At 49.8% G+C, this 22,284-nt stretch overlaps 8 protein-coding genes across 8 annotated transcripts; 2 read left to right on the top strand and 6 right to left on the bottom strand.

Moving 5' to 3' along the window:
* Positions 1–21: 21 nt before the first annotated feature.
* Positions 22–1,564, bottom strand: pex12 (ubiquitin-protein ligase peroxin 12; the record flags this gene model as incomplete). The annotated part of the gene is made up of 2 exons (XM_043281478.1): positions 22–1,430; positions 1,507–1,564. 2 exons carry the CDS (start codon positions 1,562–1,564, stop codon positions 22–24), a joined length of 1,467 nt encoding a protein of 488 aa, XP_043138953.1.
* Positions 1,565–1,953: 389 nt separating this feature from the next.
* On the bottom strand, positions 1,954–2,898 carry ATP25 (RsfS/YbeB/iojap family protein; the record flags this gene model as incomplete). The annotated part of the gene is made up of 1 exon (XM_043281477.1): positions 1,954–2,898. One exon carries the CDS (start codon positions 2,896–2,898, stop codon positions 1,954–1,956), a length of 945 nt encoding a protein of 314 aa, XP_043138952.1.
* Positions 2,899–3,150: 252 nt separating this feature from the next.
* NMD3 (ribosome-binding protein NMD3) lies at positions 3,151–4,788 on the top strand (the record flags this gene model as incomplete). Its single annotated transcript, XM_043281476.1, has 2 exons — positions 3,151–3,212; positions 3,273–4,788. The coding sequence occupies 2 exons, from the start codon at positions 3,151–3,153 to the stop codon at positions 4,786–4,788; spliced, it is 1,578 nt and encodes a 525-aa protein (XP_043138951.1).
* Positions 4,789–4,975: 187 nt separating this feature from the next.
* On the bottom strand, positions 4,976–6,085 carry ESF2 (RNA-binding ATPase activator ESF2; the record flags this gene model as incomplete). The annotated part of the gene is made up of 1 exon (XM_043281474.1): positions 4,976–6,085. The coding sequence occupies one exon, from the start codon at positions 6,083–6,085 to the stop codon at positions 4,976–4,978; it is 1,110 nt and encodes a 369-aa protein (XP_043138950.1).
* A 544-nt stretch (positions 6,086–6,629) lies between these two features.
* Positions 6,630–7,962, bottom strand: ACHE_60313S (coenzyme A transporter; the record flags this gene model as incomplete). The annotated part of the gene is made up of 2 exons (XM_043281473.1): positions 6,630–7,610; positions 7,666–7,962. 2 exons carry the CDS (start codon positions 7,960–7,962, stop codon positions 6,630–6,632), a joined length of 1,278 nt encoding a protein of 425 aa, XP_043138949.1.
* An 879-nt stretch (positions 7,963–8,841) lies between these two features.
* On the bottom strand, positions 8,842–12,366 carry ACHE_60312S (DDT domain protein; the record flags this gene model as incomplete). Its single annotated transcript, XM_043281472.1, has 7 exons — positions 8,842–9,913; positions 9,976–11,645; positions 11,708–11,724; positions 11,790–11,892; positions 11,959–12,102; positions 12,174–12,239; positions 12,364–12,366. 7 exons carry the CDS (start codon positions 12,364–12,366, stop codon positions 8,842–8,844), a joined length of 3,075 nt encoding a protein of 1,024 aa, XP_043138948.1.
* Positions 12,367–14,740: 2,374 nt separating this feature from the next.
* ALG8 (dolichyl-P-Glc:Glc1Man(9)GlcNAc(2)-PP-dolichol alpha-1,3-glucosyltransferase ALG8) lies at positions 14,741–16,546 on the bottom strand (the record flags this gene model as incomplete). The annotated part of the gene is made up of 6 exons (XM_043281471.1): positions 14,741–15,265; positions 15,316–15,455; positions 15,507–16,000; positions 16,065–16,258; positions 16,315–16,393; positions 16,455–16,546. The coding sequence occupies 6 exons, from the start codon at positions 16,544–16,546 to the stop codon at positions 14,741–14,743; spliced, it is 1,524 nt and encodes a 507-aa protein (XP_043138947.1).
* Positions 16,547–17,152: 606 nt separating this feature from the next.
* On the top strand, positions 17,153–21,799 carry ACHE_60310A (uncharacterized protein; the record flags this gene model as incomplete). The annotated part of the gene is made up of 1 exon (XM_043281470.1): positions 17,153–21,799. The coding sequence occupies one exon, from the start codon at positions 17,153–17,155 to the stop codon at positions 21,797–21,799; it is 4,647 nt and encodes a 1,548-aa protein (XP_043138946.1).
* Between the last annotated feature and the right edge of the window lie 485 nt (positions 21,800–22,284).

Below are 22,284 nucleotides of genomic sequence, written 5' to 3'. Positions count from 1 at the left end.
TTTACATATAGAAGAAGAAGCTCATATCAAGACCCGTCTCAATCCCTCCGTTCCACTCAACACTCTCCTACCGGTGATAGGACATCGTCCCTTTCCACTTTCCCATTGACCATGTCGACCATCCTGCCCCTTCGAAGTCTCCGTATCCTCCTGAGCCTTCTCATCCTCCGCGTCCTCATCGTCCCAAGCCGCACCAGAACTCTCCTTATTCATAAAATCAATCTGCCGCTGATGCTCCCCATTGAGCCAATGGAAGACACAAACGTAGCAAAACACATATCCTGTCTGGCATGCAGTCGGATTCGCAAGCTCACTCAAGCAAATAGGACAAGTACCAGCATTCTCCGAATCCGCAGTGGGCAGAGGAACAGTGAAAATGGGAAGGTACGAAGTAGCAGAGATAGGCGGTTGGCGGGGACGAGGGGATTTGAGGGCGGGTTTGATATCCTTTCCGCCGGTAGCGGCTTTCTCCTTCTCTTCCTCTGCTTTCTTTCTCTGCTCGATTATCTTTTTCTTGTCGAATGGGGTGATCATGCCCTCGACAACGGGGGCAGGGAGGTCGATCACGTCTGTTGCTTTGCGGGCGAGTTGGCGCGTGAAGTCGCTTGCGTGCCACCATTCGAGGAATTTCAGCGCGAAGATGGATGCTGGGAGAAAGTAACGTAGGGATGCGAGGAGTTGCGGGTAGAGGTTCTGTGGACTCAGCAGGCCCAAGAGGCCAGATCCAGGACGGGAACGTGCACCACCACTTCCTGGGTTGGATTCCAATGTCTTCGCGATGGCGCGATGGTCTGCTGGTCCTAGACGCCGAATCCGAGTCCCGATGAGCCAGAGAAACGGTGACGAGTACTTCGTGTTATCGAAGAGGTATGCCAAGTTAAACGCCAGCACGGAGAAGTAATACGCCGCGTTAACACTCGGGTACACGTTCCTCAAGAACCACTTGTAATAAAAGAACAACCGCTGTCGGAGGGTCGGGTTATGAGGCAACTCATCGCTAGGATTATATCGCGGCCCGCCGCTCATAACCAGCGACGCCTGCGGCGCAGCATGAATATCGTACCCCTCATCCAACTTCCTCTTCAAATACGGAATCCCGACCATAATGAGCAGGTTCTTCCACACGTCCGACGTGCGCAACTTGAGCGTTTCGCGGACGGGCGCGGCGGCACCCATTTGTGCACGTGGGATCTCGCCATTCTTGGTTAGGAGGACGCGTTCACGCTTGAGGGAGTAGAAGTTTTCTGTGAAGGAGCCGCCGAAGGTACGAAGGTAGTAGCGTTCGACGATGAGGGAGACGAGGGCGTAGACTTCGTCATAGGAGTTGAGGATTCGGAGGAGGTAGCGTGGGTGGCGGTGAGTTGCGACGGCGAGGATGTAGCGGATTGAGGGTGGAAGGAGGTCTGATAGCTGCTGTTCGGCGAGTAGCTCTGTGTTATTGAGTCTGTTAGCAATGTCTTTTTGATTGACGAGATTCAATCGACTATCACGGGATGTTGTTCTTACCGAATAGGGACGGCTTGAGCTCGTCAAACTCTTGCTGAAGGCTGGGCAGATACTCCATATCGGTGATGGAAACCGCCACTCATCCTCTTCTAGCGCTGGATGTTGCAGAAGTTATGGACAGAGGGAGATAATGGCAGGGATGAAGAGAAGATCCCCGGACTGTGACTGACGTTGGATTCGGAGCGGAGTTGCAGCCGAGGCTCATCGGAGTCGGTGACGGACGACTACTACTCTCGTAAAGACCATGCAAGGAAAAGCATTTATAGAAATACATTTATGAATACCATTACATAGACATTTGAGTTTATATACAAAAAAATGGTGTCGAAACATTCACGCATCGCAAGTTCTAGAAGTGTGGGCTACAGACACAGCTTCTGGAATCCGAAACCGCTAGATGTTTAAAGCCGTGGACTCTGCTCGCACGCCGTCCTCATATCACTCAGGCTAGCTCTGCTGTGTCGCCCCATTCTCCGCTCCAGATGCATTTGCACCCTCCAATTCACGCTGCTTCTGTCTCCTAGCCCGATCCAGGTTTCCCTGCCACAGACCATCAAGATCAACTTCAGCCCTCTTCTCTTCCGTGAACATCTGTACCACCACTCGAGTGCCCGCATTGATAGCACCAAATCCTTCAAAGCCTTGGAAATCTTCTTGTTCCGCGGCAGGGGCCTCCTCAACCACACCGGCATTCACGCAGATCCAACCGGTAGTGATCCCATCGTCTTTTTCATCCACAATTGCCCCAGATTGACTGGCAATGCGAGCCCGACGGGCCTTCCGTCGAAGTTTGATCTTAAGCTCATTCCGACCCAGCAGCCCATCTGCATATGGTTTCAGCTTGTAAGTGCTCCGTAGCCAGCGACACAAACGATCCGCGGCGACGTTAAGGTGTTTCACGCTGCGGGCAGTACCGATGATCATGATCACATTGGCGCCGAGGGCCGGTGGAGTTTCAAGGTGCCGCAGATCAAACAATTTCAAATTGTCCAGACCTAGGTCTTTAAATGTATATTCGAGAAGAATAGGGAGTATAGCTGGTGGGTCCTCTGGCAGTTCTGGCAGGTGGTCTCGCGAGGATACTGATTGCGATTCGGCAATTGGTGTCTCTTCTTGCAAGTACCATGGAATATGCTGTGGTGGCGCAGGCGTCTCAATATCGACCTGTACATTCTTATCACTTGGAGCTGGAGGATGCGATTCGAGGGGATTTGGTGAAATATCGGATCGAAGGTGAGGCACTGAAGAAAAGGCCCGGGCATTCACATGAGTATATCTCGACGAGGGCAAGCTGTGGCGAGGGGTTGATATGCCGCAGAATGACGAGAATGAGCGAACAATGTCATGACGACAAGCCTGGCACAATGGCCCCCTCATCAATGCTCGATTCATATTGACTTCAGTGTTTCTTCAACTTGCTGGGCGTTGGAATGGTCGAGAATAACCTGATAGGACTTTGCATATAAAGACAAACCATGCAAACAGCGCTGACTCATAAGTTAGTCATGTACAAACAGAGCAAACAAAAAGTTTCCCGGCGGGGCAAAGCAACAGTGACAAATCCAGAAAAACTTGAGTCTTTCTTCATCATCTCAACTTTTGCTTCCATCTTGTGTCTGTCTGTCTTCTAGGGTACTCGCAGACATGTCGATGGACCTGGATGCCCCGATGCCCATTGCGGGCAACCAACAGCCTGTTGCTGCGACGTACGTCGACCACTTTTTTTTTTTTTTAAATTATTAGTACTAACTTCTGCGATTCTACAGTATCCTGTGTTGCAACTGCGGTGCCCCTATTGATGGAACATCTTCGGCCGGTGCGCTTTGCCAGGACTGTGTCAAATTGACCGTGGACGTTTCCCAAGGAATTCAGCGCGAGGCCGTTCTTCACATTTGCAAAGACTGTGAGCGCTGGTTGCAACCACCCACCAGCTGGGTCAGCGCCGCTCCCGAATCGAAGGAACTGCTCGCCCTCTGTTTGCGCAAACTTCGAGGTCTAAACCGAGTCCGGATCATAGACGCAGGGTTTATCTGGACCGAACCCCACTCGAGACGTATCAAAGTGAAGATCACTATCCAGCAAGAGGCTTTTCAGGGTACCATTATACAACAAACATTCGAGGTGGAATATGTGGTCGCTACTCAACAATGTCCTGAATGTGCCAAGTCGTACACTCACAACACATGGCAAGCGTCGGTGCAGGTGCGACAGAAGGTGCCTCACAAGCGGACGTTCCTTTACCTCGAGCAGCTCATTCTCAAGAATAACGCTCACCAAAATACGGTCAACATCAAGGAAGCTAAGGACGGATTGGATTTCTACTACGCGCAGCGGAACCATGCAGAGAAGATGGTTGAATTCTTGTCATCTGTCGCCCCATGCAAGACGAAGAAATCGCAACAGCTGATTTCGATGGATGTGCACACTTCCAACAAGTCCTACAAGTTTACGTTCTCCATTGAGTTGGTGCCTATTTGCAAGGACGACCTGGTGGCTCTCCCAATCAAGCTGGCCAAGCAAATGGGTAACATCTCGCCCTTGACGCTTTGCCACCGTGTGGGCACGGCCGTCAACCTCATGGACCCCAGCACTCTCCAAACAGCAGAAGTCCCAACAGGCACCTACTGGCGCTCGCCGTTCAACACCCTCGCAGATGTAACGGAGCTGGTTGAATTCATCATCATGGACATCGAGCCTGTCGGCCGCTCAAACGGACGATACCACCTGGCAGAGGCAACCGTTGCGCGCGCCTCGGACCTGGGCTCGAATGACCAGACCTACTTCTGCCGCACCCACCTCGGCGGTATCTTTCACGTCGGTGACAGCGCGCTGGGATACCACTTGACCGGAACCAACTTCAACGACCCCAACTTCGAAGCCATCGAGAACAGCAGCCAATACAGCTCCACAATTCCCGACGTTATTCTCGTCAAGAAGCATTACGCCCGCAAGAAGAACAAGAAGACCCGCAGCTGGCGTCTCAAGCGTATGGCTCGCGAGTACGAAGAGGAGGCACTTGCGCAGAGCAACCAGCCCACGAACCGCAAGCAGGAACAGGAGCGCGAGAAACTCGAAGCCGACTTTGAAATGTTCTTGCGGGATGTTGAGGAGGACCAGGAACTGCGTGGTACCCTCGATCTCTACAAGAACAGGAAGAATCCTCGGCCCAATGACGGTGACGGTATGGATGAGGATAGTGAGAGTGACGATGAGGCGCCTAAGATCAACATGGATGAGTTGCTTGATGACTTTGACGAGTTGAATATGGATGACCATGAATAAAAGGAAAAAAAAAGAAGTGGATATAGTCACGAAGCACATGGGGGTTCTGGCGTTACCGTGGTTTCTGTTGTTTTATTGGGAATATCCAAAAGTTAGAGTACATATCCAGCATTGAATCAACGGATTGTCATTTAGATGCAATACTATATCCATAACAGAGTGACCTTTGTACAAACATATAAGAGTATCAAAAAATCTTGCCCAGCACTCTCTTCGTATCCTCCCCCAGCGCAGCAGCCCCATCATCTTTAATCCTATCCCTCGGCGTCTTAACCTCATTCTGCTTAAACAACCTTCGAACATTCCCCTTCTTCTCCCCCTCACCATTCCCTTGCCCTTTCTCTTCAGGCACATCCGCCTCCGGCATCCTCCGTTTCTTCTCCTCATTCTTCCTCGCCATCCCATCAAACACCCTACCCCTCTCAACTCCCTCCACAAAGACCTTCTCCTCCTTCCTCGCCCGCGCATCCTCAACCCTCCTCTTCGCCTCCCTCTCACTCTTCTCCCGCTGCACCTGCTCCATCAGATCCGCCCACTTAAACCCCCGCAGATACTTCATATTCCATACATCATCATGGTACCACCCGCCCTTTTTGCCACCCACGATCGTTGCATTGAGCGTCTCCGCGCAGAGCTTCGCGGTCTTCTTTGACGCGAATTCCACCCAGCCGTCAGAGTAAGTTTTGCGTTTGTTAGAGCGGCGCCGTGGCGCAGAGGCAGAGGGTACGGCGGGGTTTAGGAAGACTTTCGTTATCCCAGTAAAGCTTCTGGATTCTAACATATGCTTCAGAGCGAAGGGACGGAGGTAGGGGGGGAGGGAGGAGAAGTAGATGACGCCGGTTTTGTTTTTCTTGGGGGGTTTGGTTTTGTCGAGAGGTCTGGGTTTTAGGGGTTTGTCTTTTGGTGGGCGGTCGCTGGTTGTTGTGTCGAGGTACTGGGCTTCTTCTCTTTCGCTCTCGCGTTGTTCTTCATCTTCATTGTTGTCATTGTCGTCGTCGTCTTCATCTTCGTCGGCGCTCTTCTTGCGATCCGCTGCCTTGGTTTTACCCTTGCCCTTCCCTCTCGCTCGCGAAACTTTCTCGTCTTCATCATCCGAAACCCCACCATCAGACACCCCCTCCTCATCCTCACCATCCTCGCTACCAGTGTCTAAGAACCCGCGCGACGGCTCCGTTCGTCGCCGCTTCATACCCCGGCCTTTCGTCTCCTCTGCCGCTTCGGAGTCGTATCCGGCTTCGCTGCCTTCATCTTCGTCGGAGATTGGATCGAGAAATTCGTTGCGCTTGCGGGTTGTCATCTTATTTAGGCGCTGCAAAGGAATTGGGACAATAGCAAGGTTGTGTTTGCTGTCGAAATTTCTTGAAACTTTTTTTTTGCTTATCGCCGCGATTGGCGGTTGGTCCGTGCGGGTAGCGATCACATGACTGATATCGCATACAACTAAGTATTGTTGTTGCTCAGAAAGATTCATTACTTTGCAAAAGTAGAATGATGTATATATAATTCGTATAATCCAATGGTAGCAAGGATAAAAATACTTTGTACAGGGTGCTATACGCTGCACCGCACTCATGTACCATAATCTTATCTAGTTTAATGCAATCCTCCACTGTGTACCCCGAGATAACATGTCCCTGCGCATATCCATCAGGCTATGTAGGTATCATGAAGCCTATCCCTGGCCCCTCTCATGCAAAAAGAAAAGAGTCCATAATAACCAAAGACGCCAAAGCTTGGGATCTCAAAAACAATCAAAAAACAAGCGATCAATGAAGTAAAATAGATGGTCATCACCGCTATGTGCAACAAACGGCTAAGTCCCATGCAGACAGGGCCTCCGTTTAAATACCCAGCCACCACTTGAACCGCTCATAAGCAAAGAAACTCGTGGCAGCTAAGGGCACAACCTTGATATACCCAATCGTTAACCCAACGAAGAACCCACGAGATCCGCTTTCCATCCAGATCTTGCGGATGGTTTCAGCAATTCCCAGCCGGTGTCCATCTCCCACGGCGCCTCCGACCTGCATTCGTCGTCGAATCACTTCGAGAGGATACGAGGACGTCTGGGATACAAGACCTGCAAGGGCGCCAGATAAAAGCTCCGCGGCGGCCGTCAATTGTGGCCGTCGAGTGCCCTTCTTGGTCTTACCTTCAGACCCGGGTATCGTGGTGTAACGAGCGATGCCTGGTAGGCGAAGCCAGTCGCCCACCGTGTCGTGCGTAAGGAAGGACATGCCTGCATACGGGAGCATTCCGAGCATGGTTGGCGAGAATCCACGATAAAAGTTAGCCAAGCCAGAGCTCGGGACCACCTTGTTCACAGTCGAGGACATCGTCTGTGCCGTCGCCGTCACCGGGGCGGAAGATACTGTCACATTTGGTTTGCCTGGTGTGGAAGGCGGTGATATCCGTTCGTTATAGATCTGTCTAAAGGTATCGCTCAAGGACGATCGTGAAGATTTTTTCGTCTCGAAGGCTAATCGTACTCGGATCAATTCCAGCGGGTATGTGAAAAACACTGATGTGATCCCTGCCATACTCCCCGAGATAAGCCGGCGAAATGGCGTTTCTTGCTCGTGAGATGTGATGACAACCGCACGAATCTGTTCATAGGCGAGGAACTTGATAGCGGCATAAGGAAAGATACGAAGCAAAGTCGCGGAATGCCCCTTGAAAAGACCCTGTAAACCTTCAAATCGGTAGATATCCCTCATCGCCGACGAAAGACCAAACCAGCTTCCGGTATATTTCGCATATTGAGGATTCGACGCTTGGAACAGGATCTTCACCCGGTCCAAGGGCGCAACCACCGTCTTTGCCTATCACCAGACAGTCAGCCAATGCCTCATTTCTCAAAGCATCATTCGCACTTACAGCACATCCCGCCATGCCCCCCGCACACCCACTCCGTAGCACATAATCCAAACTCCGCCTATTGACCTCCTTTGCTTCCGCACGAGTATCCTGTCTTGATCCCAACGACGCTCCTGATGTCCCTGGGAACTCGTCATCTGCCGCGTTTGCTTGGGCGGTTGCCACCACGGTCCCCTTATTGCCTGCTATAGGCCTCCGGTCTGATTTTGACTGTGTAGCGTGCTCCATCTGAGGAATTGCGGGGTTGCGGACGGCGGAGGAATCAGCACGTTCATGGCCCGGAAAGGCGGCTGACATGAGGGCGAAATCGGTGGAGATTTGTTCAAGTTAGGCAATAGGATTGATCTTGTTTTTGTCCGGGGAAAGAATAATATGGAGTAATGAGGAATGAGGAGTTCACGGGCTACCGGAGAAACGAGGCCATGGGGTGAAGTTCCCGAAGGCAACGATCCTCCCAGGCCACAACGACAGAAAAGATAAGAACTAAGTGAAGGCAGCAAGCCCCTCCAAAATCAGATATCAATAAAAATAAGCCGAGAGTAGCCGTGGAATTGCTGCAGAGAGCATTAGAAGGTGGAAAAAGTTGACTTGAGGCGCATTTCTTCCCGTCGGGCATGTGACGTCGTTCTGCAGATTACGGCTCTGACGTGCCGATACCTGCCGGAACCCCCAGGCCGCTGTCTCAATACCGTATTGTGACGCCCCGAGTGGCGCGGTGGTAGCCGGGATTAATAATCGGCATGTGCTCATTGAGAGGAAATGCTCAAGTGAGGTGCTTCCAAAAACGCCTGTATACCGGCATGCTCCAAGTAACCAAGTAGCGAAAGTTCATACGCGTATGTACATTCCAATTCTCTCTTTCGGTTAGACCATACCCAGCTCCCCAAGTCACCCGTGCAGCATGCTCGCTCTAGTACTCTATATAAAACGATATAACCCAAGACTAAGATGCAGACTACTGCAGTAGACAAAATAAAATATCCAAACAAAAACAAGAAAAGAGAAGAAGTATCATGGTCTCGTCTCTCATGCGCAGAACAGGGTGAAAGCATTTTCGTGGCAGCCCCAAAAAGAATCCGCACAAATTTGCTGTCAGCCCTGTCGCAAAGGGACCCAACGCCTTATGCATTCAAGAAGGAAAAAGCACAGCCCAAAAGTAGAAGGCAATCAAAATATTCAAAAGTTGTACCGTGTGCCTTGTCGCGTCAGAGGTTTGCCCTGTCGATTGGTCGCCTTGAGCTCTTTGGGGTCGTCCGTAGCTCGCTTGGCTCGCTTGGTCGGCCGAGGAACATCGGCATGAAGATGTCCATTTTCCGACAGAGCAGTCGTGTTCTGCCAGGTTAAGCAGCGGTGCTTACGGTCACCAACGTACGTCTTTTTCCGCGTCGATACCCGTTTGATGGCCGTATCCTCCGATTCAGCACGTTCAGCAGTTTGCCCCAGATACTCGTGGCGGTGCTGCATGTACTTGGCGATGATATCACGTTGTGAAACGAGCTCCTTCCGGAGCTTCAGCTCCCGATTACCACGCGAGTCCAGCCAGTCGATGAGTTTGTCAACCGCTTCCGGGTCATCGTAGTAACCCCATTCGCAGGCACTCGAGACGCTGGTTTCTCCTTCCTCAGCCTTCTTGCGCTCGGCGGGCGTCATTTGAAACTCTTTCTGGTACTGCTTCCTGATATCCTCGGGCACGTCGATAAACCCAACCCGCTCCATCTCGTCAGGGCCCTGGACCCAGAGACGACCATTGGCGTATTGAGCTTCGGCCGTAGAACTGTCGGGCATGCCGCCATAAGGCATCGCGTTTCGTTCAAACCACCAATACCTGTTACAGAAGCGATCCTTTCCGAGGCATCGGGTGCGTGGGCAGTCAGCTTCTCTCAGGTCATTGTCGACCACTTCAATCTTCTTTTCAAGCTTTTCTATGGTGGCCTTTTGCTCGTCGATCTTCTTGAGCACCTTTTGGTATTGCTTGGATCCCTTAGGCTGTTTGGCCAACTGTTCCTTCCTCTCGCGCTCCTCATCCTGCTTGCGTTTTCGTTCATTAGCTCTGTCGGTGCCTCCCCGAAGAGATGGTCCTTTCTTGCCATCTTCATCATCAGTATCCATGGCCTCTGAGTCCCCATCAACGCCAGTCATTTTCGAGTCTTCTTGGCCTTCTTCCAATTCCGGCACAGGCGACGGTGATTTCTCAGGTTCTGGTTGGAGAGTCTTTCGCTCCTGATGCAACCGACGGAGCTCTTCCAGTCTGATATCAAAAGTGTCAGTAAAAGAGGTGGGAACGTAACGAAGGAGGAAATAATGACTTACGCAGCTTTCCGGGCCCGTTGATATTCAATTTTCTCCTTACGAAACTCTGTCATTTGATTACTACACTCCTCGAGATAGTTCCGAATAGCTTTGGTCTCCAGACTGAGCATGCAGATGATCTCAAGAGCCTGCACGCGAAGATTGATATCAAGGGTTGCATATTGGCGTTGCGCAGTTTCCTGTGTTGGCTCTGCATCAAGCGGGGCCAGGTGCTTGAGGATATCGTTGCAAACTTTTTCGACCCGAGGACGGGATGACAACTGGTGCAGAAGACCAATCATCACCATTTCCCATCCACCGTTACGGAAATCCCGCTTGCGCAGGCGATCAATCCAACCGTATTCTTTCAACATGTCGGCCGCACGGTGGATCTGGGCTTCCTCTGAGCTGGAACGACTATCGTCTGCTTGCGACTTCAGATTATCCGCCTCCGCCTTGGCCAAGCTGCTTCGTGTAGTCATGCGTGTCACGACCGGTTCCGGCTCAGGACTCTCTTCCTCTTCATTTTCCTCCTCGTCAGATTCCTCGGACTCCTCGACAGGCAGATCCGGGAGGGAGATCTGGACTGCGCCGTTCTGATCCTTCTCGGAATTGACCAATTTCTTGAGGACAGCGCAATGCATCTCCACGAAAAGCTGGCAGTCAACATCGTCTGATGAAAATCGCATGGCCTGGAGGAAATCATCAAATGTGAACGAGTCCAACTGAAACACTTCGCAATACACGTTGAGAGTATTCCACGTCTCTAGTAACAAGCCCACTGAATCTGACCGGATACCATCATGCAAGATGTCTTCGTCATCTGCATCATCGCTCTCGTTAGCGGCCAGAAAACTGAGGGCCGGACGCTGTTTCTGGTTTTCGCGGGCAGGCGCAATGTCCAGATCTTCAATTGGATACTTGATCGGCGGCGGAGAAGGTTGCTTAGGGGTTTCATTCTTGACAACAACAGGTGCGGCACTTTGAGCTTTTTTGTCGGACTCTTGGGACTTTGGAGGCCGAGTGGGCGTGGAAGCCGCGGGAGTAGGTGTGGTTGGAGCGTTGGTGTTAACAACAGGTGTGTCGACAATAGAGGTAACACCATTGCTACCATTGTTATTGACGACAAAGGTCGGGTTTCCGTTCAACGAGCGTTGATACTCGAGAAATTGCGCCTCCCGCGATCGAGCCAGCTCCTGTGGGGAGGGTTTGGCCTTTGGTCCTTTGACTGCGGGTTTCAGTTCCGGTAATTGCTGCGAAGCAAAGAAGCCGAAGAATCCGTCTTGGTCTGCTTTTTTCATGGCCTTCTTTTCGGCGACCTTTGCGCCATATTGCAGATGCTTCGGCACCTCCGTTGGGATTCTGTAGTCGTCCGCAATGGATTGTTTGACCAACCAGGGGGCGCCGCTCCAAGACTCCCTCGTGACGTTGTTCTTGATAAAAGCGCGTAGCATCTGCTTGGTAAACGTCTTCCGATCACGAGTAATGTGCTCTTGGTCCAGCAGAGCCTCTTCATTGGCGCTGTCGGAAACCTTGACCAGATACCGGGCATAGGCGGGAGTTTTCACGGTTCCATCAGGGTTCAGCTGTTCCGCAAAGTTGGCCTTGTCTCTGATAATGCCGTGGAGTCGTGTGTTGTCCGTAAGCAGGATTAAGACGGGTTCACCGGGATAAAAGTCCTGTTTGAATTCCTGACCTCATATTTAGCGCTGCGCCGCGTTGAACATACACCATCTGTATGGCCACTACTAACCTCATATATCTCGTCCACTGTTCAACAGAAGAAAATATCAGCTGGGAACATACCACCTAAAAGAATATGCAATAGAACCTACCCAGATTATCCACCCTAGACACCGTCGAAAACTGTATCCGGCGTAAAATCGGTTCCTTCAGCGCTTCCGGGAAAGCACTATTGACCTCGCGCGACTCATCCATCTGAGACGGGTTGTTTTTAGTATGGAGCAACGGCGAAACGGAAAGACCTGGACTCCCTGCACGTACTTCACTTCTGAGCGCTTCAAAGAATGTCAACCCCGAATGACCTGTAATCTCACAAATAAACCGGCGTTGTTTGTAAAAGTCCATGCGCTGGAGATACGGTTCGTAGTCGGTAAAGACCTCGTTGGTTTCTGGAATTACCCAGACCTATAACAATCGCGGGTAAGCTGTCTGCGATGCGTGGGCGACACAGTGCGGATTCCACCAGTTGTACGTACTTCGGAGCTGTCATCCTCAATGACCGGCCGCGGGAGGTATTGGACGGGTTTTCGCTTGAAGAGCACCTGGTTGGGAAAAATAGCGTAAGCCTTCTGCTCAACCCCTCTTGTTTTCTTCATGGTCTGTCTCCGTTGCACCGGTCTAGACTGCCAAAACGTTCCAAGATCCCAAGGAATTCCCAATGCATACCATGACGCTTTTATGAACAGTGTGGTACGCGCGATTCGATCATAGATTATTGATATCAAGAGTGTTGAGCATGGATTGGTCTTTGGGAAATCATGCGAGCGGTTAGTACAAAAAACCGACGCATGTAGTTCATAAGGCGACGAGATAGGAAAGGGAAAAGGCAAGAGTTATAGATAGATCGGAGACCAGAAATTCGCGAACAGGGGGGAGGAAAACGCATTGGTGCCGGTGCCGGTGCCGGTGCATTGCCCATTGCCTCACGGTCCACCGCGCAGCGGAAGTCGTGTAGAAGCAGTCCGAGGGAAATCCGCGCAACCACGCAACGAAGTGGGAAAAAGCAGGTGGATAATGGTTATACTTACCGATTAAACGCGTCCAATCGCGCTCAAAACCAGTGCGCGAAGCTATGAAGAAAACGGGAGAGTAAGTGGTAGGCGTAAATGTGTGCGTGGATACCCCGTCGTGATAATAGCTTGCAGATTAGATTGAGCTCACGAGAGCGGCGTCAAAAAGACTAAACGGGTTAGTAGATATAAAGTTTAGTAGAAAAGAACGATGATATGATGGAGGAAGCGGAGGTAGAGATGGTGGGTGAGTTGATGCGCTGAAAGGAGAGCGAGGGAGAACAGAAGAAGAAGAAGAAGCGGTCGCCCCCCCAAAGGGAGAAGAGAGAGAAAAAGCGACAGAACAACCCCCGATGAGGATCATTGCGGCAAGTGGGAGGGCCGGCCGGGCCATCACGCGCTCTGATTGGCCGAGACGAGGAGGACAAGACCTCCCGGGCGGACAAAACAGGCAGTATTTTTTTCTGCCCTTTTGGGACTCTGCGCTTTGCCCTCTTTCGCTTTTCCCGTACCGCGCCGTTTGGCTCGCGACTACACCATGTATTTGTACTCGTTGGACTCTGTGAGAGGAGGAGATTCTACTTACTAAAGATTGACTTTGTTTATGCTGGTATACTTTCTTTCTCTCGGTAATTCTACCTGGTGACTTGACAGATCTGACAGCTAACACGCTTCTGCAGGAGTCGCCGGGGTTTAAATGCCCAACAACCACGTAAGATACAATGCATTGTATTTTTTCATGAGAATCACTTGCCCGGATTTAATAACTGAACAATTGAATTGAGTTCCTAGGGTTGGTTACAGGTTGGTTACCCTTTGTTGGATATTCCATCGCGACTCCTTTTCCAGACTAGTTATGTGTGGTCATATCGGATTGACATTGCGGTATTGAGTCGGCTTCATAGCACTCTAGCTATTGCTTCTTTCTCAGCAGGTGCAGAGCAATTCAATCGCTTCAGCATCGCTGCACGGGGTTACCATTACATAGCTATCATTGCATGAAGTGAATTGCATGTCCTGTCTAACGCGTTGAGAGCTCTGCTAGCTATGTCGCAATATATTCACACAGGACTCACCTACTATCAGTCATGCTTAGAAGTATTCACCATGACACTAAATCGTTTGTGGCCGGTCGACACTAATCCTATGCTGCATCCCAGTGGTCCACATCCAGGGTTTTTTTTTTTGTGACCGCGCTTACATTGTAATACATAATCATCCTTTCGCTCTCATCCTTTACCTGAATTCTTCCGTCTGACTTTCACTACTTGTATCCATGAAACACGCTACAAGTGACCATGTGTGTACATGTGCGCCACATATGAGAAGTCCTATTAGGGCACAAGAGCGTTAGCTTAAATCGACTAATTATAAAATGTTTGTTCTAGAACGATATAGCAGTGGCACTAGTGAAATAGCACTGGTTGGCTTCATTTACATAGCAGATAGTTACTGGGTAGCCGTACGCAGGTAAGACATGAATATCCCGTATCCAGCAATATGTATTTAGGGGAATCTCGGGTATCCTGCATAAACTCAACCCACGAGAGACTACTCTAATATGTACATGTCCTTGCCTACTACGTACGGTTGTACCTTCTTAGCTTCACCATTCTCCCAGTGATCTATCTCACAGAAAGTCCTGCATAGTACTAAAAGTGATGCTATTGCGGTCTCCTGACGCAACACAGCCTCACCTGACAACCCTAAATATAGCAGAGCATCAGCACTAAACTCCAAAACGGACGACTAAATGAATACTACAACAGTAACTAAAAAAGTAACCAAATAGGTGTCTTGCATAAACAAAAACAATACGCGCACAATACCTCAACCGTTGCTTCAGAACCATGGAAAAGGCGGGTCTAGCCTGTTCGGGTCTGGCGGCTAATAGACTTCCACGGATCGGGTGGGTCCGGGCTCCTAGGCACGTGGGCCGCCAGACAAACACGTCAAACATCGCCGTGGTACATTACATCATTGCCTAAGCAATTGGAAAGAGAAAAATAATATATATTTTTGAGATCTTAGGATCATGCTGCAAAATAGACCACCATAAATCCAACCCAGCTACCGACCACCCCCAGCGCTGAGTAACTGCTCATGAACATGAGCGGCAGAAATTCGTACCGCCCCAGTCCAAAGATCAGCTGATGCAGCAGTGAGCAGTACACGATCAGTGGGATGGCTACTGTCAGATACAGCAGGGATAAGCGATCGAAGATAAAGATCCGCGGTCTTTCCGGGACTGGTGCAACCCGGTCGAAGACAAATAGGAACAGCACCAGCCAGAAGATCGTGTAGACGGTTTTGATGGGGAATTCTGCGGCTGAAAACAGTAGTGGGAATAGCGACACATGTCCTGCGACCGCAAGGGGACGGAAAGCACTAAAGTACCGGCGGTCCTTGAGGGCGATCAAACTGAACGGAATGATGATTAAAAGGACGGCCTTCTCATGGACGTGCCAGCCGAACAGGAATGAGGCGTATCCGCAGAGAGTGACAGCGCCCACAAAGGTATCCCAGTTGGGATTGAACCATAGCTTAATCAACGGAAGCTGCAGGTGATCAGTATACGTCAACTCAATAAGCAGGTTGGGCAACTTACCACCTGGAAGATAAAAGTCAACGCAAACGTGCGCTCCTTGGTGACCTCCGGAAGGATGGCAAACGAAGTGTCGCCAACTAATCCACGTGTGACACTGGTAAGCGCAGCCTCGTTAACGGGAAGGCCCAAGCGTGGTGCGACTGGTCGAGTTAGCCATATCCATGCCCAAGGCAATGTAAGGTGATACGAACGTGGAATCAAAGCACGGTCCGTGAACGAGTACATAGCCCAGATATTCGGCGCCCAATAGGCATGGCATAAGCCCCTGGAAAATGGAAAGAGCCTGTCCTTCAGCTGGAGTAGCTGATTCCACTGAGCAAATGGCCCGAAAGCCAGACCCAACACACCCAACACACAGAGTCCAAGCTTAAATGTGTTCCCAAACCGGGGTCGGAGGACAGATTTAGGATCGAGACAGTAAGCCCGCAACAGATATACAAACCATGCCAGCGCAAGATAGAGATAGATGTGTTTCAGACATAGTAGGATCGCAAATGTGATGCCACTGTAGAGTAGGGTAGACTGCTTGCGGGCCAGGATGATCGACAGTATCAGAATGCCATATAAAAATCCGTTGTATTGGAAATGAATGTGATCGATGATCAGGAGTCCGGGGGACAGCAGAATCGAGAGGCTAGCGATATGGGCAAGGTGCGTGTTCGGTTGAGGCACGGACTTGACGAACCTAGATCGAGGTACAACCAATTAGTTCGGGATCCCGACGAGTGATCAGAATAATTCAAGCGTACTTGTTCAGCGCATATACCAGAGCAAGCTCCGTGAGAATAACCGTCGCTCTTTGGAAGTAGACCGTCTGCCAAGAATCATAGTTGAGGTTGCTTACAACCAACATGGCCGGGTCTGCATAACGCGCGGCTTGCGACAGAAGCCACTCGAATGCCGCGAAAAATGGCGGGTAATCCAACGTCCATTCCGAGGTTTTCTGGTATCGCCCGACTCAGCATCTCCAATGTTTATGAATATCCCGACTTGTCATACCTCGTAATACCACTCCTTAACCGGCAGCGAATGCGTAATGGCGAGCCAATTGCGATGCACTTCGAAATCGGTAGATTTGCTGTATAGAAGAAGAGAGCTTTTAGCAAGCTATCGTTCACATTCTAGGACGGACAACATACTAAGCGGGGAAGAGGAGGATCTTGAACGCCGTCGCGACGATGGCGCATTGCGCCAGAGAAGGATACAGCTCAGCCATTGAAGCTGTGTGCATCAAGCTGATTCAAACATTCAGCCCGAATCGATACAACGGAGAGTGAGGGTGAAGAGCACGACCAAGGATTAACACAGCTGGACCTCCGTAGCTTGTCGGGGAAGAAAATCGGCGGGTCGATCTGCGGAGGACATCACGTGACGAGCTATAAACTGATGAGGATCTATCGGACAAATAGTTGGCCCGATTACCGAGGCCAGGGGATCTTTATATAGGTCGATATTTACACGTATTTAGATAGTCAAGCACTCAAGCACTTGTTCTACGTGTGGTTACCATAGACTTCAATATTATTCCCTTCGGCGTATAATATACTCTCCATCTTCTGTACGCCATATAGCCTCGTGCAGTCGGATTATCGGCTCCCGATTCCCCGAACCTGAGCTACCCGCTTCATTGGTTATGAGCCCGGGCCTGCCCAAGATATTTGGATATATCAACGCCTAACCAGCGTGCGGCATCCTGGGGGTTCTGTATATCGCTTTACCGCATATATAGACCGACCGATCAATCGACGATTGCGAGCCTCACCCTCGAGACCTTCCCACATGATTAACGGCCAAATAATCTGCTCGGCGAAGCCCATTGAGTCGTGAGAACGCTATCATGGCTGGAAGACCTGAGAACCCGACATTGACGCCGTCGCAAGTGAACGATGAGGATGTTAGGAAGTCTGTACCAATCCGGAAGAAACCAACACAGGAGAAAGGGATCAAGATATATCCTTTTACAATCGACAAGCTGTGCGAGGAAAACGCAAGGTACTGGTTTCATGTGATGGAGAACCAGTTGAAAGCCCAGTTCTCTTGGGAGGCGATTGAGTACTACCATGAGGTAGGAAGGAAGGAATTCAGCACTATTCTGAGGGAGGATGTTGAGTGGTTCAAAATCAACCTGAAGGCAGACATGATTATTGAGCAAGGCCTTCAACCAGTGACCATACTCGATATCAAGGACCTAGACAATGCTGGATTGAAATGGGATCGCCTTAAGGAGATCTTCTTGAAGTCATCCAATGCCAAAAAGGCCATGAAATTGATGAAGATGGCCAATTGGACATGGGATTCCACAAGGATGAACGAGAAGGAAGCATACCGAGAAATAAAACAACTGGGAAAGGAATTTGTTGACATGAACGGTGGTAATAAGATCACCATTGAGGAGCTGGTCGTGCTTTGGTATCTCCGTGGCTTGGGAGATAAATATGCGACTTTGAGAGATACTGTGATGAGCTCGAATGTGACACTAGATGAAGATTATATCCTCAATCGAATTGATGATATGATGCACATGAAGAGTGGGTCAACTGAGAAGGGATCACGGGTCTCCAATCATGGCAACAAGAAGAAAAAGGGGTCCAAATGCTATGTGTGCGGCCGGGCCGGACATTTCGCGAGGGAATGTCAGAGCAAGCATGAGGACAGTGAAAGTGATATAGAATGGGATCAACAAAAGCCCAAAGGTCGACGAGAAGGTCGGCAAGAACATCGGCGAGGAGGTCGACAAGAAAGTCGGCGAGAAGGTCGACAAGGCAAATCATCAAAGCAGAAGGGTCGACTTGCTGGAGAGCAAGACGATGATTCTTCCCAAGAGGAATTGTGCGAGTTCAGTTCATATGCAGCTGAGAGGTCAGAACTGGGTCGTTTCACGAGTGAAAAGGGAAGCCAGGCAAATGGCAGCTGTCCATCAGTATGGTGTTTTGACAGTGGAGCAACAAGCATGTCAACAGGCAATAGGGACATTTTTGAGAAATTGGACATGAAAAGCCGAGGAACACTGACTATTGCAAGTGGAGTTCAAATGCCAATTTTGGGCAGGGGAACAGTCAAATTTAACCTGCCAAATGGCTCTGCAACTGTCCGATTAAGCAATGTCATATATGTACCTGGGTTGACAGAGAATCTTCTATCTTTGGAAGCTCTCCATGTTGCTGGATTTGAATCAAGGGGTTCAATTCGAGGATACACACTACTGAAGGATGGGAAGATAGTTGCTAGAGGACGGCGAATTGGAAAATCGACCTACCTAGATACGGTATCATACACGAATGCTCTGTATGTGAAGCCAGAGCAAGCAAGGAAGTGTGTGGAATTAAATGCAAAGCCTGATGAGAGGACAATATTGCAGCTGCTTAGCAGGCGAGCTGTTAGGGCTGATGATGAAACTGAACAACGCCGTGAGATCATCCATCAACGATTGGGACATCCTGGAAGGAAGCGCTTTAATTGGTGTGTTGAAACCATGGATATGGATGAATTGAAAGTGCGCAAACGAGATAAACTGCTGGATGATGATTGCGAGATATGTGTCAAGGCGAAGCAGGTGAAGAGTCAGAGTCATCTCCCAGTCCCTAGAGCAAGGAGACCGCTCCAACGAGTGTATATGGATTATTGGGGTCCATATGTTGGAGGCGTAGGAGAAGAGAGATACTACCTGTCGCTGATTGACGATTGCACGAGGTATTCATGGGTCTTTATCAAGAAGGACCGGACGTCTAGCTCAGTACAGAATACACTGGAGCTATGGCTGCGCCAGGCTGAGCGAGAGACTGGCAAAATGTTATTGGTCATAAGGACTGACAATGCAAAGGAGTTCCTAGCCCTGGAACCATGGGCCCAGTTGAAGGGCATCCAATTGGAGTTCACTGAGCCTTATACCCCTCCGCAAAATGGAGTTGCGGAGCGATTCAATCGGTTTATCCTTGAAGTCACCAGGGCATTGCTGTTCAATTCTGGAATCAGCAAGAGGTACTGGAAGTACGCGGTAGTTACAGCCAATTACCTGCGGAATCGGACAACAGGAGCTAAGGGTAGTGGTGGTAAGACGCCATATGAGCTATGGCATGGGTATGAGCCAGACCTAACCCATCTGCGAATTTGGGGATGCCGGGTACTCTATCACCAGAGATCGAATGATAAGCTTGAGAGCAGGGTGATGGAAGGAACTTTCCTTCTGTATGGGAAGAGCGACAAACAATATGCTGTATTGCCAAAGGGCGCTGATGAAATTCGATTGGTCACCAATCCAAAATTCCGGGAACGGGAACCTGGATATTTGACAATGGATAAGGATTCTAGTGCATTTGAGGCACCAATGATGGAACCAGCAACCAATGTGAATGATGCGCCAAGGCCAACACCAATGGCTATTGATGTGGAAAGTCAGCAGAGAGATGCTGCACCATTGGGTGGAAAGGAGGCAAGTGATCAGCAAGGTGTCGCAAATGGTCAGTCAAGGGAGACCAATGAATCCACACCGGAGGTGGATGGATCACCGCTGAAATCTGCAAGCAAGGTAGATAATGCGGGTAATGAAGCTGATACTCAGTGGGAAGAACAACGTGAGGTTGATGCCCCGCTGGGAGAAGGACATCAGAAGAAAGTTTTACTTGAAGGGGAGAAAAGACAAGAAAATCTCCCACAGAGTGACACTGGTGCAATTGATGAGCATCAGGTAGAGAGACGACATTCAGGTCGTACACGCCAGCCATCAAGTACATTGATGGAGAGTCGCCAAACTGAGAAGATTTATGGTCGCAAGCGCAAAGCTGAAGGGGAGGACACTGGGAATAGTGATCGTCCAGCTCAGCGCTTGCGAGCACATTTGGCGAGACTTGCAGTAGCTACTGAGCTACTGATTGGAGATCGAGAATATGAGGCTACAGAAGGAGCACGTGCTGCACGTGAGAAAGCTGGAATCCGCATACCGAAATCATACAATGAAGCCGTTAACGATCCGATATATGGCTCAAAGTGGAAAGAAGCTATCCACAAAGAGCTAAGCACCCTAATAGGCTTTGGCACATGGGAATTGAAGCCCCGAAAAGAAGCCGAAGGAACGATCTCATCAACCAGATGGGTGTTTGATGTGAAGCTAGGCCTCGATGGTCGAATTGATCGCTTCAAGGCCAGACTGGTTGTCAGAGGCAATGAGCAATCGGATGATGATTTCGATGAAACGTTCGCACCAGTATTTCGGCTAGATAGTCTGCGGATTCTGGTGGCTATAGCAGCCCTGTTCGGCTTGGAAGCACATGTGCTCGATGCTATAAATGCATTCGCCGGTTCCGATCTCGATAAGCCTAATTGCATGGAAATTCCAGAGGGACTGCAAGACTTTGATCCAGAGGCTACTAGAGGTTTGGTTTTGGAGTTGAAGAAATCACTCTATGGCCTCCGTCAGTCTGCTAATCTATGGCATCGAAAGATTAGCAATTTCCTGAAGAATATAGGCTTTAAATCCATCACTGCAGACCCTAGTATTTTTCTCAACAGCAGGGGTCTGATTATCGCTGTGTATGTAGATGACATAGTGATATTTGGCAAGGATGTCAGGGACATCAACACAGTGAAGCAGAAGCTCAAGGAGTTCCATCCGATGACTGATTCAGGGTTAGTTAGGAAACTATTGGGCATTCGCTTCACATGGGGAAGAGACAGGTCTATACGGCTGGACCAGGAGCCCTATGCACAGCAAATTCTTGAGGAGTTTGGCATGGCTGATTGCAAGCCAGCAAGCACACCCATTGGCCCAAGCGTTAAATTGGAAACACCAGATAGCTCACTGCTTGGACGAACTGAGCATAAGCTATTTCGGAGATTAATTGGGCGGTTGATTTTCTTGGTGATAGCCACACGGCCTGACATTGCTTTTGCGGTCAATCAACTGTCTCAATATCTCGCGGAGCCAAGGGAGGTTCATTTGGCAGCAGCAAAGCATGTGCTTCGATATGTTAAAAGCACTATAGGCTATGGCCTAACGTTTGGTGCAAAGGGGAGCCAAGGGTTATATGCATATGCTGATTCTGCGTATGCCAATTCAGCAAAGAATCGGTCAACTACTGGTTTCGTTTTCTCCATTAATGGGACGCCAATCAGCTGGATAAGCAGAAAACAATCAGTCACTGCACAGAGCTCAACAGAAGCTGAATATATGGCCGTGTCGGAAGCAGCCAAGCAAGCAATTTGGATTAGACATTTCCTATATGCCATAGGGAAAGGGTCTATATTTTGCAACGTTCCGACCACCATTTATGAGGATAATCAGGGCGCCATAAAGATCGCTGACAACCCGGTTGACCACCCGAAGACGAAGCATATAGCCGTACGATATCATGCCATTAGGGACCATATAGGCAATGGAGAGATCCAGCTTGCATATCTCCCTACCGACAAGATGATTGCCGATGGCTTGACGAAGGCTGCCAACCACGTGAGTCAAGGGCGGTTGGTTGAGGACCTGGGCCTTGCTTAATCAAGCAAGGAAAGGATTCAACACATGTGAGAGTTGAAGCGTGCGTCCAACCGCCGCTTATCAAATTGCCAGATCTGTTATTTTGATTGATTTGAGAGAGCGGCGATTGTACGAAGGGGAGTGATGAGGATCTATCGGACAAATAGTTGGCCCGATTACCGAGGCCAGGGGATCTTTATATAGGTCGATATTTACACGTATTTAGATAGTCAAGCACTCAAGCACTTGTTCTACGTGTGGTTACCATAGACTTCAATATTATTCCCTTCGGCGTATAATATACTCTCCATCTTCTGTACGCCATATAGCCTCGTGCAGTCGGATTATCGGCTCCCGATTCCCCGAACCTGAGCTACCCGCTTCATAAACAGGTGGCCGTTCGAGGACTCGAAAGAAAAGAGGCTAAACGCAATCGCTCAACGTCCCCAAATTGCAAGACAGTACAAGAACTTCATGTCTGACGTCGCAGTCCGGCACTCTGTTGC

Source organism: Aspergillus chevalieri, chromosome 6 (assembly GCF_016861735.1).
Source record: "Aspergillus chevalieri M1 DNA, chromosome 6, nearly complete sequence".
Classification (NCBI taxonomy): domain Eukaryota; kingdom Fungi; phylum Ascomycota; class Eurotiomycetes; order Eurotiales; family Aspergillaceae; genus Aspergillus; species Aspergillus chevalieri.
The sequence above is the reverse complement of the archived record's forward strand: the minus strand, read 5'-3'. Positions and strand labels throughout refer to the sequence as shown.